Raw genomic sequence first — 17,210 nt, 5'->3', positions numbered from 1 at the left:
GTTATATCACCCAGCCATTTATGGTTTATTTGTCATTTTAAAAAATCATCATGTAAATACAATGTCTGAACTTGACTACAATTTTGCATTTACTGCAGATACTTAAACTATTTAGGAATGTTCAAAATTATCTCTTTCCTTACACATGAAATTGATCTAAAGAAAAGCATTTAGAGAGCAAAATTTTATGTTTCTGGCTAGACAATATCCACTTCTTCCAGAGTCTTCAGTTTCTTAGCAACCTCATCAAGCAAACATAAATTTTCAATTTTTATCAGTCTTCTGTGACACATATAAACATACATACACACTTTTTATATGATGAATTATGGGCTCAAAATGCTAAGTTTCTTCATTCTGCAAACTAATATATCAAATGCTAGATTGTTACAGATATTCCCTATTTTGTTTTTGCAATCAGTACTTACTTCTACAAAATTATTTTAAGTATCAGAAATATGCTTTCAGTTGCAAACTGTCCCGCATAAAGCAGCTATCAAATTTCCAAAGTAGAACTAAAATGTATCTATTATATTACTGAATTATCAATAGCTTGAGTATAAATGAAAATACTGTGTGTGTGTGTGTATATATATATATATATATATAGGAAGGAATATATGATCATTCACTAAGAAATAGTATAGTAGCTAACCTTTTATCACTGCAACTCAACATGGATATCAGTTTACAATCCTCTACATGTAAAAAAAACCCACAACAATAAAGCAAACCATAAAGCAAAGCAACTTTAAAAATCATGTAAATGTGCTAGTCACTTTCTCTTAGTCCATTCTACCCGATAGTTATTGCTGGAGAGGAGAATACTATGTAAATCTACGTGAGTTATTGGATGAAAGATTCAATATAAAACTAAAAAAACTTTAAAAAGTAACAATACCTCAGGCAAATATATAAACTAGGAAGAAAAAAAGCTCCAATGACTGGTGATCAAGAGATATAAGCAATATAACTATTTTATGTCAAAAAAGTATTAACAATAAAATTTTCATAATTGCAGTTATATTGGAGAACCATTTGTAATTGAAAATCTAGACTACAGCCTCTCTTTACTAGGAACTATGACCACCTAGAAAGAACAACCAAATGCTACTAATGCATGCAGACAATAAGCAGGAATCTTCAGAATCTTAGCCAAGACAGTTATTTTTATAGGTTAGCACCAAACATCATTATCAAAAATTGGACAATAGTTTATTCAATTTATATGTTCCCCAACTTCCCACAAACTTTGATTTTTAATATTCAATACTCAGTATTTTTACTGAAAAGTATTTCAATTAAGGCTTGTAGGAATACTGTATGTCTATGAAGATTCTCAGTCATCCAGATCATGATTGTCCCAAAGGTACCTTTTAAAGAGGCAACTGGATTTTCTGGTTTTGTCTTTGAAGACGTTTTGTTTCTCATTCAAGAAACTTCTTCAGCTCTGAAATTAATCTGCCTTATTCAGAGCTGAAGCAGCTTCTTGGATGAGAAGCAAAACATTTTCAAGGAAAAAAACAGATAATCCAGTTGCTCTTGAAAAAGCACCTTTGAGATGCTTATAGGGATATTACATAAAATAAATCATTTTTTTCCTTGGCCTGTAAAATGTATTTATAAATCTAATAATAATAATAATAATAATAATAATAATAATAATAATAATAATAATAATAAAAATAATAAAAAATTTATTGTCATTGTCAAAACAACGAATTGCCATTGGCAACGAAAGTCGTATGACACCCAGAGACCAGTCCCACCACACATAAAATTTAAAAATAGAATAAAAAATAGAATAAAATGTCCCACCCACTACAAATTCCCCACCCTGAACCACTCAACCATCTACATGACAAACCGAGTAATATTGTCCAACAGTTCACTGATGGTGACCCTTTCGTTCGTTGTTAAGTGCGAGTATAGCTCTGGGATAAAAACTATTCAGGAAATGTGTGGTCCGAGTTCTAGTTGTTCTGTATCTTCTGCCAGAAGGCAACAGTTCAAAGAGATTGTAAGCAGGATATAATACAGATATAAAACCTACAGGTCAAGAAAATACAGTGTTCCCTCAATTTTTGCGAGGGATGCGTTCCGAGACGGCCCGCGAAAGTCGAATTTCCGCGAAGTAGAGATGCGGAAGTAAATACACTATTTTTGGCTATGAACAGTGTCACAAGCCTTCCCTTAACACTTTAAACCCATAAATTTACAATTTCCCATTCCCTTAGCAACCATTTAGATTATTACTCACCATGTTTATTTATTAAAGTTTATTAAAAAATATTTATTAAAGGCGGACAAAAGTTTGGTGATGACATATGATGTTATTGGGCGAGAAAAAACGTGGTATAGGGGAAAAAACGTGAAGTATTTTTTAATTAATGTTTTTGAAAAACCGTGGTACAGTATAGACTATTCGCGAAGTTCGAACCCGCGAAAACCGAGGGAACACTGTATATGACAAAAGTACTTTAAAATTCATTGAAAATAAAATCCTGTTTTTAAATTTGCTCTTTGAAGCTGTTTTGTAAATATTTATTAAATCAAAAGGGAATTGAGGAAAATTTAACCTTTTATAGCATTCAAAAATGCTCAATTTCTAAAAAGTGACTCTTAATTTAAACTTGATTCAAATAAAAGGCAGACACAAATTGTCATTACTACACTGAATTTTATTTCTTTTATTTCCATTTGTGGACTTTTAATTTTTAATGTTTATTACAAAATACATACTATTTGGACATAGAAGGTAACTTTCTGATCTAGGCTCTTTCACAACTGGGGCTGTTTGCCAAATTAATATATTAGCATTTAATTGAAAAACATCATGAGAGACCTATTTCCTTTAGCAAAAATATGTGTTTTTATTAAGGTAGTGGCCCCCAACTTTTGTGGCTTAATGGTCCGGCTGGGGGGGAAAGAGGAGAACTGAGCTGTATGAGCGCTGGGCCGGCATATATGTATGCATATATTGCATGAGTGGTGGGTTGGCATGTAGCTTGACTTGCATGAGTGCCCATTGGCTTGCTGCTCGTGCAAGTTGAGCTGTGTGAACACACATCTGGCTAGTCACTTGTGTGGCCCAATTCCAATTAGGTCACGGCCTGGTAGTGGCCATGGCCTAGGGGGTTGGGGACCCCTACATTAAGACAATGGCCTTGCTATAGTGGCAAAGAAATAGGTGTACACACACACATTTAAATTAGGCAAAGCATCCCATGAATGAATATAAACATAATGTAGAACACATCAAAATTCAAGGGTACATATAATTTTTTTAAAATAATCTCAATCTTCAACTAAGTTATACTGATTCCTTAAACACAATGCCTAATTAAATTGAATATGCTGTAGATATCAATAGAACATTGCTACTTTTCCTACTCTTTTACAGAATCCATTCTGTAAATCCATTTTCTACTCTTTTACAGAATCCATTACTGTGAATGGAAATGGAAAAGGGAATCAGCATATAAATAACCTCTGGCTTCCTTTTACAAAACATCTACTGGATAACACACCTTTCCTTCAAACAGAGAGAGTGAAATAGGCAATTAGAACCAGGTTTTTCATTACTGCCATTAAGTTGTTTTCAACTTCTAGTATCCACATAGTTTTTTTCAGGAGTTTCTCCAACACCAACACTTCCGATTCTACTTTTTCAAAACCCAACTGTCATTTCCATGACTTTCACAATTAATACCATGATTCTGTGATTCTGATTTTTGTTTTTGTTGGTAATCACAACATGGCATTTAAATGTCTTTCCCAGAGCCTTCATGGTTGTTGCTATATGAAGTGATAATCTGCGACATATTTCATGAGTTTGCTCCTTTATTGTTGAAGATTAATACTAAAAGACAGAAACTGTCAATTCTATCTTAAAACTTCTATATTATTAGCTGAATTCTTACATCAAATGTGCAGCTTAAAAGTTCTAAGAGGAAAGAATAGTATTAATGCTATTAATAGTATTAGTATTCTTTCTATTTTGCTGTAAATTTCATTAACTTACTTTGAAATAAAAAGCCATTGTAACAAATTACTTTGAGTATAATACCATATATTTTTAAAATCTTAAAAAGTTCTTACAGGTATTCCTAATTGCATTCGAATCATGGCCCAATACAATAATTTAATACATTAATATGCTTCTTACTAATAAAACATACTCTGAAAACAATAAGATTCTTTCATCTTTATATACAAAGCTGGTTGCATATAACTGATTTAGAAATCAAATCCAAATTCCTATTCCAATTGTACCAAGGACAAAACCAAATTTGAAAATAATTTGTACTGAACAACAATTTGATCAGATTTTATTTCTATAAAAATGGCTGCAAAAAAATCAGCAAAATACAGGTAATAACGTTCTTTCTACATCAACATTATCACAGTTGGAGTAAAAGTGCTGAACTTATTATTAACCTAGAAAGTTGAAAATGTACTATCAAATGGTGCTCTTTTTTAACCACCTATTTTCTCCATTCTAATTTGTATAACATCTGATTCTTCATATGTTTCAATCATTCACCTAACATTATTGTAATTGAGCCCATCCACCTTGCTGTAGGTTGCCTTCTTCTCTACTTTCCTTCCATAATTTGTCCAAGGTAGAAAAATTAGAATGTGGTCATGTATGCCTCAAGTGAAAATTCTGAATTGATTTTTATTAATAATCCATTTGTTTTGTACATTGTGCATACTATTCTCAACTGTCTTCTCGAACATCAAACATCAACATTATTTCTATCCTAGTTCTTGTTCCTTATTAAAAACTTTGCATGACCTCACAAAACAAAATAAATTGTAACTCCTTCATAGGCAGCTGTGATAGTAAACTCTCTCTCATGTATTTTATAGATTAAGAAAATGTTTGACCAATTTATATAGTCACCCATCCACCGAAATAATTATGATTTTTACAGCAGTTTAAACAGTTTTTACAATAATTTAAACAAGAGTAAAAAAACTATGGTAAATTACATTACAGGACAGATCTCTACTGCATTCTACACATATTCTAACAAATGTAAATGTTCACTCATGTGAAAATACTATTAGTTGATGAAAATTCAGCATCACTTTAAGTGAGAAATTTTAAGTCTAGCCAGATTTTCTTAAATAAAGTGAGAATTAAAACTAGTCATGATATAATTGAAGATACTGTATATGCTTAACTAAATAATCCCAAAAAGATAACTATGCTGTGTCCAACCCATTTTCTTAATTGCAATATTATGCATACAAAAGAAAAATGTAAAGCTAGACTTATGTTAATCATCATAAAAGACAATAATTTGTAATATTTTATCAGAAGAAGTTGTGGATAGTTGCACAGAAGTCTTATATTCAGTAATATGGGAAGCATTTTCCCATTTTACTTTGCACAATGAAATATTCACATTTTCATTTCCACTGCCTTTCCTCAAGTTAATTTGACAATTTGCAGACTGTTTATCCTGTGGCACTGTGGCTTGAGTAATAGTTTTGTTAAAACATATATGTTACTCTTCAGGCAAATATGGCTGCTTCTCATCTTTCTTACAGTTACCAGCATACCCCCAGTCAGCAGATATGGTCTGCTTTAGTTTTTGAAGAGTGGTTTCAAAGAATCCTATAAAGACTCTTGAATGAATGAAATTTTCATTCCTGGACAAGTGAGCCTAGCTATTATTTAAGAACAATTTTATTTGTTTTATATTATATATACAGGGGGGGGGGGGGGGAGTATTTAGTCAGACAACCACTTAATAAGATGAGAGAGGCCTGCAATTGACATCATAGGTAGACCTCAACCATGAGAGACAACATGAGAAAATGCATCCAGAAAATCACATTGTCTGATTTTTAACGAATTTATTTCCAAATTACGGTGGAAAATAAGTATTTGGTCAATAACAAAAGTTCATCTCAATACTTTGTTATATATCCTTTGCAGATCTCAAGAGCAGTGATGTTTCGGGGCTATCGCTGGGCAACACGGACTTTCAACTCCGTCCAAAAGTTTTTTATAAGGTTGAGATCTGGAGACTGGCTAGGCCACTCCAGGACTTTAAAACGCTTCTTACGAAGCCACTCCTTCGTTGCCCTGGTGGTGTATTTGGAATCATTGTCATTGTCATCCAGCCACGTTTCATCTTCAGTGCCCATGCTGATGGAAGGTGGTTTGCACTCAAACTCTCACAGTATATGACCCCATTTATTCTTTCATGTACACAGATCAGTCGTCCTGGTCCCTTTGCAGAGAAACCGTCCCAAAACATGATGTTGCCATCCCCATGCTTCACAGTAGGTATGATGTTCTTTGGATGCAACTCAGCATTCTTCCTCCTCCAAACACGACAATGAAACTAGAACAGTTCTAGTTTGGTTTCATCTGACCATATGACATTCTCCCAATACTCTTCTGGATCATCCAAATGCTCTCTAGCAAACTTCAGACCGGCCCGGACATGTACTGGCTTAAGCAGGAGGACACATCTGGCACTGCAGAATCTTAAGTCCCTGGCGGCATAGTGTGTTACTGATGGTAGCCTTTGTTACGTTGGTCCCAGTTCTCTGCAGGTCATTCACTAGGTTCCCCCGTGTGGGTCTGGGATTTTTGCTCACCGTTCTTGTGATCATTTTGACCCCACAGGATGAGATCTTGCGTGTAGTCCCAGATCAAGGGAGATTATCAGTGGTCTTGTATGTCTTCCATTTTCTAATTATTGCTCCCAGAGTTGATTTCTTCACACCAAGCTGCTTGCCTATTGCAGATTCAGTCTTTCCAACCTGGTGCAGGGCTACAATTTTGTTTCTGGTGTCCTTCGACAGCTCTTTGGTCTTCACCATAGTGGAGTTTGGAGTGTGACACGGTTTGAGGTATCTTTTATACTGATAACAAATTCAAACACTTGCCATTACTACAGGTAATGAGTGGAGGACAGAGGAACCTCTTAAAGAAGACGTTATAGGTCTGTGAGAGCCAGAAATCTTGCTTGTTTTTCGGTGACCAAATACTTATTTTCCACCCTAATTTGCAAAGAAATTCGTTAAAAATCAGACAATGTGATTTTCTGGATGCATTTTCTCATGTTGTCTCTCATGGTTGAGGTCTACCTATGATGTCAAATATAGGCCTCTCTCATCTGTTTAAGTGGAAGAACGTGCACAATTGGTGTCTGACTAATTTTTCCCCCCACTGGATGGATGGATAGATAGACAGTAGATAGATAGATATGAATAAGGAATTCAATAGTCATTTTAGTTAGCCCCTTATAATCTATCACATGGGAATATTTAAAGATTAAAAAGATTACATGTGAAAACCTGAAATAATCTTGCAGATCATCTTGCTATTATTTTAAAGAACCTTTTTGAAATGTGATAAAGCCAGGTCAAACATTTATGGATTCTAGTCTCATTACTTCAGTTTATTAAAGTTGACTTTTCCCCAACTGCAAACACTTGCAGGATGATTTAAATTAAGTTATTAATTTTGCAAAGTCAACAGGTTGAAAAGACGCTTAGTCAGATCTTGAAGCAAAGCAAATGAATGAATGGACCTCACAAATATTAAAACAATTACAGCATATATTATCATAAAAGCATACATGAAGTGATTTAGTCAAAATTAAGTGTTGAAGATAAAATATGACCTTTACAAAATGTGATTAAAAACTAAGCCAGTTTAGTCAGAAGACTGTTTTGACATCCAAATCTGTATAAAGGCAAAAGAATACATTGAGCAATGACTGACTAGTCTCTATCCCCTCAATTAAACATGTATATTATAATATTTAGACCTTAAATATCAAGATAAGCAAAAAATAATCCCATTCATTAAAACAGAAAATATTTAGCATTAGCAACTGCTTTCTGGCAGGAAACATCACCAGTTGCCAATAAAAACTGCTCAGACCAAGGAACAACTTTCTAAAATTTATAACAATTTGTAAGGGTAGAATATAAGCATTGTGTCTCATCAATGAAGGATTATTCACAACAATTACACAACTATATTCCATACAGAGCATACTCAAAGCAGAGTTTTACTGTTCCAATTTATTGCTAAAAAAATCCATCATAAAGAAAATCTCACCAAGATATCTCCCACAAATTTTGCATTTATAATCCTTTTCCTAATAAATGCAATGAAAATGATCTTTCAATGAAAAGAAATATTTTAAAGAATGGAATAGTTTTGATTATGCACTGGTTTGTTAAAAATAGATCATGGCAAACCAATCTCATTTCATTCTTCAACACCGTGATTAAATTAGTAGACCAAAGAAATACTGTGGATGTAATACACCTAGCAAGGCATTCAACAAATTAGACCATAACTTACTTCTTTGTAAGATAGAGAAAAGTGGGATAGACAAACTCCCCACCAGATGGATCCACAACTGGCTAACAAACAATACTAAATGAGTAGTCCTTAATGGGTCTAAGTCCACATGGAAAGAAGTAAGCAGTGGGATATCACAAGGTTCTGTCTTAGGCCTGTACTCTTCAATATCATCATAAACAACTTAGATGACAGAATAGAAGAGGAACATATTAAATTTGCAGATGACACTAAGCTGGCAGGAATAATTAACACCCTAGATCAGTGATGGCGAACCTATGGCACGGGTGCCAAAGGTGGCACGTGAAGGCATATCTGCTAGCATGCAAGCTGTTGCCCTAGCTCAGCTCCAACATGCATATGTGTGCTGATCAGCTGATTTTTGGCTCGCACAGACGCTCTGGGAGCATGTTTTTGGCCTCCAGAGAGCCTCCAGGGGGATGGGAGAGGGCATTTTTACTCTCCCCTGGCTCCAGGGAAGACTTTGGAGCCTGGGGAAAGCAAAACACGAGCCTACTGGGCTCACCAGAAGTTGGGAAACAGGCCTCCAGAGGGCGGGGGAAGCTGTTTTAGCCCTTCTAAGGCATTGAATAATGGTGTGGGCACTCGCACATGCACAATAGTGAACACCCACGCTTTTTCAGCACCCAAGGAAAGGAAGGTTCGCTATCACTGCCCCAGATGATAGGCTCAGGATCCAGACGTATCTTGACAGACTTGAGCACTGGGCCCTATCTAACAATGAAATTCAATGTAGAGAAAAGTTAAGTTCTACACTTAGGTAAAAAAAATCCATAAGTATATTTATAAACTAGATGAAAATAGGCTTAATAGCAGTGACTGTGAGAGGGATCTTGGAATCGTAGTGGACAACCAGCTAAACATGAGCCAGCAGTGGCAGCCAAAATAGCCGATGAAATCCTAAATTGCATTAACAGGGGGATACAATCAAGATCAAGTGAGGTATAAAGCCCTAGTTAGAGTATTTCATCTATAAATAAAGGTATTGAGACTCTAAGAAAAGTGCAGAAGAGAGCAACCAGTATGATCAGGGGACTGGAGACTAAAACATATGAAGAGAGGTTTCAGGAATTGGGCATGGATAGTCTAGCGAAGAGAAAGACCAGGGGAGACATGATAGCAGTGTACAATATTTGAGGCACTAACACAGGGAGGAGGGGGTCCAGCTATTCTCCAAAGCACCAGGAAGATAGACAAGGAATAATGGATGGAAACTGATCAAGGAGAAATTCAACCTAGAAATAAAGAGGAACTTTCTGACAATGAGAACAATCAACCAATGGAACAGCTTTCCTTTGGAAGTGGTGGTAACTTCATCACTTGAGACTTTCAAGAGATTTGACTGCCATTTGTCAGAAATGGTGTAGAGTTTCCTGCTAGAGCAGGGAGTTGGACTAGATGACCTAGAAGGTCCATTCCAACTCTGTTAATCTCATGTACAGTACCTTTTAAGAAGATAACTATGAAAATATGAATTGCTAGCTTCTATTGGCAACAAAATACATTCAACAGTGAAACAAGTAGTAAGCTGTCAAAGTGACCATCACAGGGCACTGCAACTTGCTAAACAAATTCCATTTAAAACTGAAAACAGGTGGATTGTACTATATTTGTACACTATAGAATCTTTGTTTTGTCTTCTATTGCTATCTATTATTTCAAGACTGTAGTCATTACTACACACCAATAGAAACTATTTAAAAAGTACAAATGGCAAATATTCTTAAACACCTGCTGTATTGATTTCAGTATCTGAATTTAGGAAATAACTTTTCCTTTTAGTATTTTTTTTTAGAGAAATTCATTTTATATTACCTTTTGTTAACCAACCTACTACTGTATTTTGGGAGGTGTAAGACGCACCTTTTTCCTCCCTAAAAGAGGCTGAAAATTTAGGTGCGTTTTATACTCTGAATGCAGTTGTCTGCAAAGAATGTTTTCCAAGCCCTGTCTTTGCAGGGGGGGGGGGTTTCATTGCTCTAACTTGCTCCAAATGTTTCTTTCCAGACCTAACCAAGTGCTAACAATGTTCCCAGCTCTTACCAGCTGGCAAGGTTTTTCACTGTTATTCTCTGCTAAAAATGTTTTCCAAACCCTAAGTCTTTGCAGGTTTTTCATTGCTCTACTTGATCAGAATTTTTCTTTCCAGCCCTAACCAGGTACAGTACTAACAATGTTCTCAGCTCTTACTGGCTTGCAAACTCTTTCATTGTTACTCTCTCCAAATAAGGTTTTTTTAAAGCCCTAACCAGGGGATAAAATGTGCTGAAACTGACCAGACTAAGGATGCTGGCCAGATGAATATCTGGTAAGCAGATTCTTTTCCCTATTTTCCTCCCCAAAAACTAAGGTACCTCTTATACTCTGAAAAATATGGTAATTCTTTTGTGAACTCTTTTTTGTTAAGCACTCTAAGGATCTCTCATCCCTTCCCATTTGTTCCCTGTGGTGCATATTTGCAAACAATCATACATCTAGACATATTTTGGTAAACAGCCAAAGATTAAAGTACATTATTATTACTGTCTTACAAGCACTCATGAGCAGAAATCAAATGCAGCTGCTGTGGGGGTGAAAATATAATCCTTCAGTTGTTGCATTTGATCTGCATGCTTTGGAAGTGCTGTAAAAACTCACAAGGACAACTCCACAATTTGGTACTTTTATATTCTACCCATTGAGAATATATCAAAATCAATTAAGTATGTGCTTTCTATACATACAATGAAAACCCAAATCATTCTTTTTAATATATGTAAGTGTAATACTGTATGTATGTTTCAATATGTGTAAATACAGCCAATGTGGTTTGGAATCATGGTTTTAAGATTGAGTAATTTGTACTAATATGACAATGAAAGTCAAGCATTTTAAAGCCATCGCTCAGCTTAACAAGTGAATACAGTCAGTCAATATCTGTCATGATAAACAGAAAGAAAAAAATGGAAGAGGAAGGAAGAGGGGATGCACAATTTTTTTCCAAAGAACTAGAATTTATTTATTTTATTTATTAGAATTGGAAGCGACCTTGTAGGTCATCTAATCCAACCCCCCTGCTCAAGGAGGACACCCTATAACACTTTGGACAAATGGCAGTCTAATTTCTCCTTGAAAGTCACAAGTTTTGGAGCGCTCACAACCTCCGCAGGTAAGCTGTTCCAGGTTGATCACTCTCACCATCAGAAAGTTCCTCCTTATTTCCAGATTGAATCTCTTTGGTCAGCTTCCATCCCTCCAGCCCTCTGGTGCTTTAGAAAACAGCTTGACACCCTCTTCTCTGTAGCAGCCCTTCAGGTATTGGAACAAACAGGTCTCCTCTGGTTGTTCTCTTTGCTAGACTAACCGTGCCGGATTCATGCAACCTCTCTTCACATGTTTTAGTTTCCAGTCCCCTTATCATCCTGGTTGCTCTCTCCTGCACCTTTATCTGGAGTTTCAATGTCTTTTTTGTAATGTGGTGACCAAAACTGACTGCAGTAGGTGTAGTCTAACCAAGTCTAGGTGTTGTTTAACCAAGGCTTTTTAGAGTGGTATTAGTACCTCCCTAGTCCTAGATTGTATCCCTCCCTTAATGCAATTTGAAGTGAGAAACGAATTCCTAAATAAATTATAAATTATTCCTCTCTTGAGCTACTGGCTTCTTGCCCTTTTGCAGTAAAATCTATCACTTCACATGTATACAAGCACAGACTTTATACCCACGAATTCTGGTATAAATTAAAAAAAACCGACTGGAGCAAGTTATTGATTTCCTAATAGCGAGGAGAATTGGAATAAATAATTAAAAAACCGCCAACATACAGGAGAGAAAGACGAACGCTATGGAAAACCAGGAGCGAGTTTCCACAGCTGTTCCCGCCCCCATGAAAGCCCGAGGGGACGAAAAAAAAAAAAAGAAGTAGCGAGACTCCTAACGCGCTTCGCCCTTAAACGCTCTCAGTCCAACGGTCGCTGTTGAGGCGCGCGCCAGGCGGGCGAGTGCTTCTCGCCACGCCTCCTCCCTACCCGCCAGGTCTAGTCCCAGGAGCCAAAAGCCGCTCGCGCCTTTCGCGAGCAGCAGCACGCGCCCCGCGCTTTTACCGTAGCTCGGGGCTAAGAGCAGCTGCTTGCTTTTTTGCAGCGGCGGCGGCAAGCAGCCCCCGCCTCCTTCCACGCCCCCGCCGGCAACAATTCTTCTCTTTTGCGCACACGCCCTGTGATACACGTTTAAGTATTTCTTTTTTAAAAAACAAAAAAGGTAAAATTAAAAAAAAAAACACCAACCAAAACCAACCGAAGGCGCAGCGCCACGCGGAAAACTAGCTACCCGCGCCCTCTGCTGGAAAGACGCTTTTGCAAAATCCAAGTAGTAGTCAGGAAACTGGAGCTGTATGTAATGCAAATATATACAATATATATATTTTAACGGAAGGTTGGGCAACAGCCGCTTTTCGGCGGAGAGAAAAGATGAGAGAATCCGAGACTATGCAAGCCGTAAGTTATCTTAATCAAGGGGGGGGGGGAATCCAAAGCAATAACTAACCTTATACTGTCAACAGTCGACCTCACCCCATTCCTAAGAGGTCTGTAAGGGGCGTGCATAAGCGCACCATCGTGCCTACCGTCCCTGTCCTACCGTCCAAATTTACCTCAACCTACATGCTTTTGTTTGTAATCTATACCATACCTATTATCTTGTACACGTTTTGACAAACAAACAACCAACCAACCAGGTTGGGCGGAGAGGTCAACTACTCGCACCTGGCCATGCGAAGAGACGCTATCACACCACCGGGCTCCTATTTCTCCCCTCCCCCCCAACTCCTGGCAGCTGCTTCCCACCAAGCGTAGACACGCCTCTGTGAGATGCCTCTAGGTGTGCCGTTTTCCATTTTTTTCCAAAGTAATCCCCTTTTTTTCACACGTAAAGAGTTTTGTTCCCCCATCCGCTGGCTCGTGGAAACCAAGCTTCTTTACCCCGCGCCACATAAATTTCCCCTCACAACTAGTAATACAAAGCGCGCGGCGGGGTTTCGCGTGGAGGTTTACAAGGGAAAACTTGCAGCTTCGTAATGAAACGGGAGATATTTGCGATGTTTTTCTTTTTTTTTCCAACCTCAACTTGGTTACCACCACCACCACCCACATACACACCTTCCGCGTGCTGAGGGAAAAGCAAAGGAAGGAAAAGAAAGGCGGCCCGTTGGACGCTTATCCCCCACAAACCAAGAAAGGGCGTTAAGGGGGGGGGGGACCCAACTCAAGTTACACTTCTGCAGTTACACACAAAGTAAGAATCCAAAGCGGCGGCGAGACTGTCCATTGAGTAGCTACTCAGAAAACACAGCTTGCAGAACCACGGTTGCTTATTAGAGAAACGGCCGGAGGGAGGGGGAGGACGGACGGACGAAGGGGGACTTACCGGCCAAGCAAACTGAAACGGTATAACGATCCTCCCCATCGAGTCGTGGTTTTTACCCTGAGGAAAATGTCGGCTGTTGAGATAAAAAGTATTTCCACCAAGAACGGGAGTAGATCCGGAGCCGTAGCTGCATGCCCCAAGAGGCGTGATTTTAGCCTGATATTCCTTCAGACAGACTTTCACATAAGTATCGCACTCGTCCCGAGCACAGTCCACGTTCGCCGGGGGGTTCATGCCATCACAACATTCCCCATTCAACAATTCGCCGTTTACATTCTTCACCGAGTTGATCTGCAGCTCGAAATAGCCCGTTGACTGGGAGACCTAAAAATAAAGAAGCGAAAAAGGGAGAACCTCATTAACTGTAGTGTCCGGGAGGGGGGCAGAGAGGAGTGTGGGGAGAGTTGCAAAGCAGCCACCCCAGAGTTCCCAAACGACGAAGTAGCCTTCGGATTAAAAACTATTAAAACTACACGCGCCGTTCAAAGAAACCCCGCTGCAATCCCGGCTTGATCGCAGTAATAATTGGAAGGCTGGTTAGCAAAGCCGCGCCGAGAGCCCTGCAGAATGGCTCAGTTGGCAGCTAAAATAAGCGCTTGGGAATTATTTGGATGCCAACCGAATAGGGAACCCGTGTTTTAAAAGTAACTGGAAGCGATGCAAACCGCGTTGTTTTTTTACATATATTTATATGCTCCGCGCGAACGGTGCAATGCAAGATAAAACATCGCTAGAGAGCCATGAGCTTTCCAATCTCTCACCCCCAGCAAAATCTGATTGTTGTTGTTAATTTATCAAACCGGAATGCATCTTTTTCCCCCCTTCTCCAAAAGGAAGGAGCGACGAGGTAACTCAAATCTCATCACCCGGGTTTAAGTGGCGAGGTAAAACAAACCGTAATAATAATTAAAAAGTCGTCCCCGATCGTTTTCCACCCAAAGCTTCCAGTCCCCGGCTCTTCCCTTTGGGAACCACCACCCGCAAGCCTAACCTGCCCGCCGAGGCAGGCGGTTCTTTATTTTTTTTACCTGCGTCCATAAAGTTAGGAGCAGCCACAGCCTGAGCGCCGCAGCAACAAGAGCCCAGTGCCGCCCGCCACAATCCAGCATGCCTGCTGCTCCGAGCCGACCGTCTTTGGATCAGGGAAGACAGGCGAGCACTCGACAAGCCATCGACCGCTGGCCGCTGCTCGGCGGCGCATCGGCGGCAAGGAAGGCTTTTCCGCCGGGTGTGCAAGCTTTGGAAAGCTCTCCCGAGCCTTTAATCGCCCCCTTCCTCCTCCTCCCCCCCTAACAGCCTGGGACCCGCGGAGGCGCAAGCCGGGCGCTTGCCAGCCGGGATCCACCTAGATGACAAGCACTCCGCAAGAGGGGGAAGAAAAAAAAAAGGGAACGGTGGTCTGCCAGCGGCGGCGGCAACCACGGCCGTCCCTCGCAACTCCGCTCGCTCCTCTGTGCGCCTCTGCTGTGCGAACACCCAACAAGTAGGTGCCGGAGTGACAGCTTCATCGCCCATTAGTCAGCAGCGTCTCTGCCTTCATATTAATGAGGGGGAAGGGCCCAGAGCAAAAGCTGCGGACGGGTGTGGTCACGCGACTCCTTCAAGGGCGGGCGGGGGGGAGAGCGAAATGGGGGGGGGGGGGAACCACGCCGGAGCGTGCGCAGCCGTCGGAGGTGTTTTTTTTCCTTCTTTTCCCCTCAACCTGTCATTTATCTCGGGCCCTGCGGCGGGCAGTTGCGCAAGCGGCCTGTTGCGCGTGGGCAAGGCCCTGCCCAGTACGTGCGCGGCGCTGTGGGGGTAGGAAAGGGGACGTGTGCCTTCTTGCCCTGTAACGCGCGCTAGACTTGGCTCCGCTGCCGGTAAAGGAGTGGTAGCTCTTGTGCTCAGCCAGCGTGGTGTGCCTTTGGGATGGCTTGCTCTTAAGAGTTCTGTACCTGTCTCTTTACTCCCAAGATAAAATTTCTCTGAATTAATCTAATTGGGAATGCTTTTCTTCGATTTCCCCCATCCGGGAAACCTTCGGTCCTAACTATCCAAAGAAATCGGGGTGGGTGTGTGGGGTGTGTGAGAGAATATGCTCAGTCAGTTTACTACTAGCGTTTTGGAACGGAAACGTAAAGGCCCGTAAAATAAGTTTTGTGATGCTCTTTACAGATAAATGTTCCATATATCAGTGTTTACCAACCTTGGTAACTTGAAAATATCTGGACTTCAACTCCCAGAATTCCCCAGCCAGCGAATGCTGGCTGGGGACCTCTGGGAGTTGAAGTCCAGATATCTTCAACTTGCCAAGGTTGGGAAACACTGCCATAGATGATGAAAATGCATGTTGATTTTTTGGTTCGTTATGAGAGAAGGGATCAAAATAATGGAAATTAAAGACATGTGGCAAACCAATGAATAAATAGTATTCCTAAATTACAAGTCTCAATGTCCATGTTAGCTGAGAGGAAGTTTGAGAATTTTAACCCTTCATCTATAAAGGGCACCCAATTGGGTGAGTTAAATCTTGTCTTCTCATCCAGGAAGAATAATGAATAAATGCCAATGAGAGACTTTTGATTCAACATGCTAGGCTATGATTTATGGAAGCCAGTCTGAAATATACAAAATAGTAAACCACAACAGTTGAATCTGTACAAGACAACCAGAAACTAACCAATACCATTTTAGCCTAGCACATTTTAGCAGGTTGCTAAACCTGTACGTTTTGGTTCTTTTTGTTTGTTTGTTTGTTTGTTTGTTTGTTTGTTTGTCAAACAAGTATAGGATAGTAGTTTGTATAAGCATAATATAAGTATTATCTATCTATCTATCTATCTATCTATCTATCTATCTATCTATCTATCTATCTATCTATCTATCTATCCCAATATACAATGAGGGTTTTAGTGGGTATATATCTATATACACATAGTAAAATACATGATGAAGGTTATAGAGGAGATACTCATAGTAAAATATATCTAAGAAATAATAGAAAAGAAGATAAAGTAATAGAAAATCAATGAACGAATAGAAGAAGAGATATAGGAATAGAAGAAAGGTATAGGAGATATAGGAGAGCAATAGGACAGGGGACGGAAGGCATTCTAGTGCACTTGTACTTGCCCCTTACTGACTTCTTAGGAATCTGGATAGGTCAACCGTAGACAATCTAAGGGTAAAGTGTTGGGGGTTTGGGGATGACCCTATGGAGTCCGGTAATGAGTTCCACACTTCGACAACTCGGTTACTGAAGTCATATTTTTTACAGTCAAGTTTGGAGCGGTTAATATTAAGTTTAAATCTGTTGTGTGCTCTTGTGTTGTTGTGGTTGAAGCTGAAGTAGTCGCCGACAGACAGGACGTTGCAGCATATGATCTTGTGGGCAATACTTAGATCTTGTTTAAGGCGTCTTAGTTCTAAACTTTCTAGGCCCAAGATTGAAAGTCTAGTCTC

At 39.4% G+C, this 17,210-nt stretch overlaps 1 protein-coding gene across 1 annotated transcript in view; it reads right to left on the bottom strand.

Moving 5' to 3' along the window:
• JAG2 (jagged canonical Notch ligand 2) overlaps window positions 1-15,284 on the bottom strand; it is a 98,886-nt gene extending 83,602 nt beyond the window's left edge. The window contains exons 1-2 of the mRNA XM_070751138.1: window positions 14,798-15,284; window positions 13,770-14,093 (exon numbers count right to left, since the gene is read on the bottom strand). Of these exons, the coding sequence (XP_070607239.1) occupies window positions 13,770-14,093; window positions 14,798-14,878 (405 nt within the window). The 5' untranslated portion in view covers window positions 14,879-15,284. The remainder of the gene's footprint in view (window positions 1-13,769; window positions 14,094-14,797) is intronic.
• Between the last annotated feature and the right edge of the window lie 1,926 nt (window positions 15,285-17,210).

Source organism: Erythrolamprus reginae, chromosome 1 (genome assembly GCF_031021105.1).
Source record: "Erythrolamprus reginae isolate rEryReg1 chromosome 1, rEryReg1.hap1, whole genome shotgun sequence".
NCBI classification, from domain to species: Eukaryota; Metazoa; Chordata; class Lepidosauria; order Squamata; family Dipsadidae; genus Erythrolamprus; species Erythrolamprus reginae.
The sequence above is the reverse complement of the archived record's forward strand: the minus strand, read 5'-3'. Positions and strand labels throughout refer to the sequence as shown.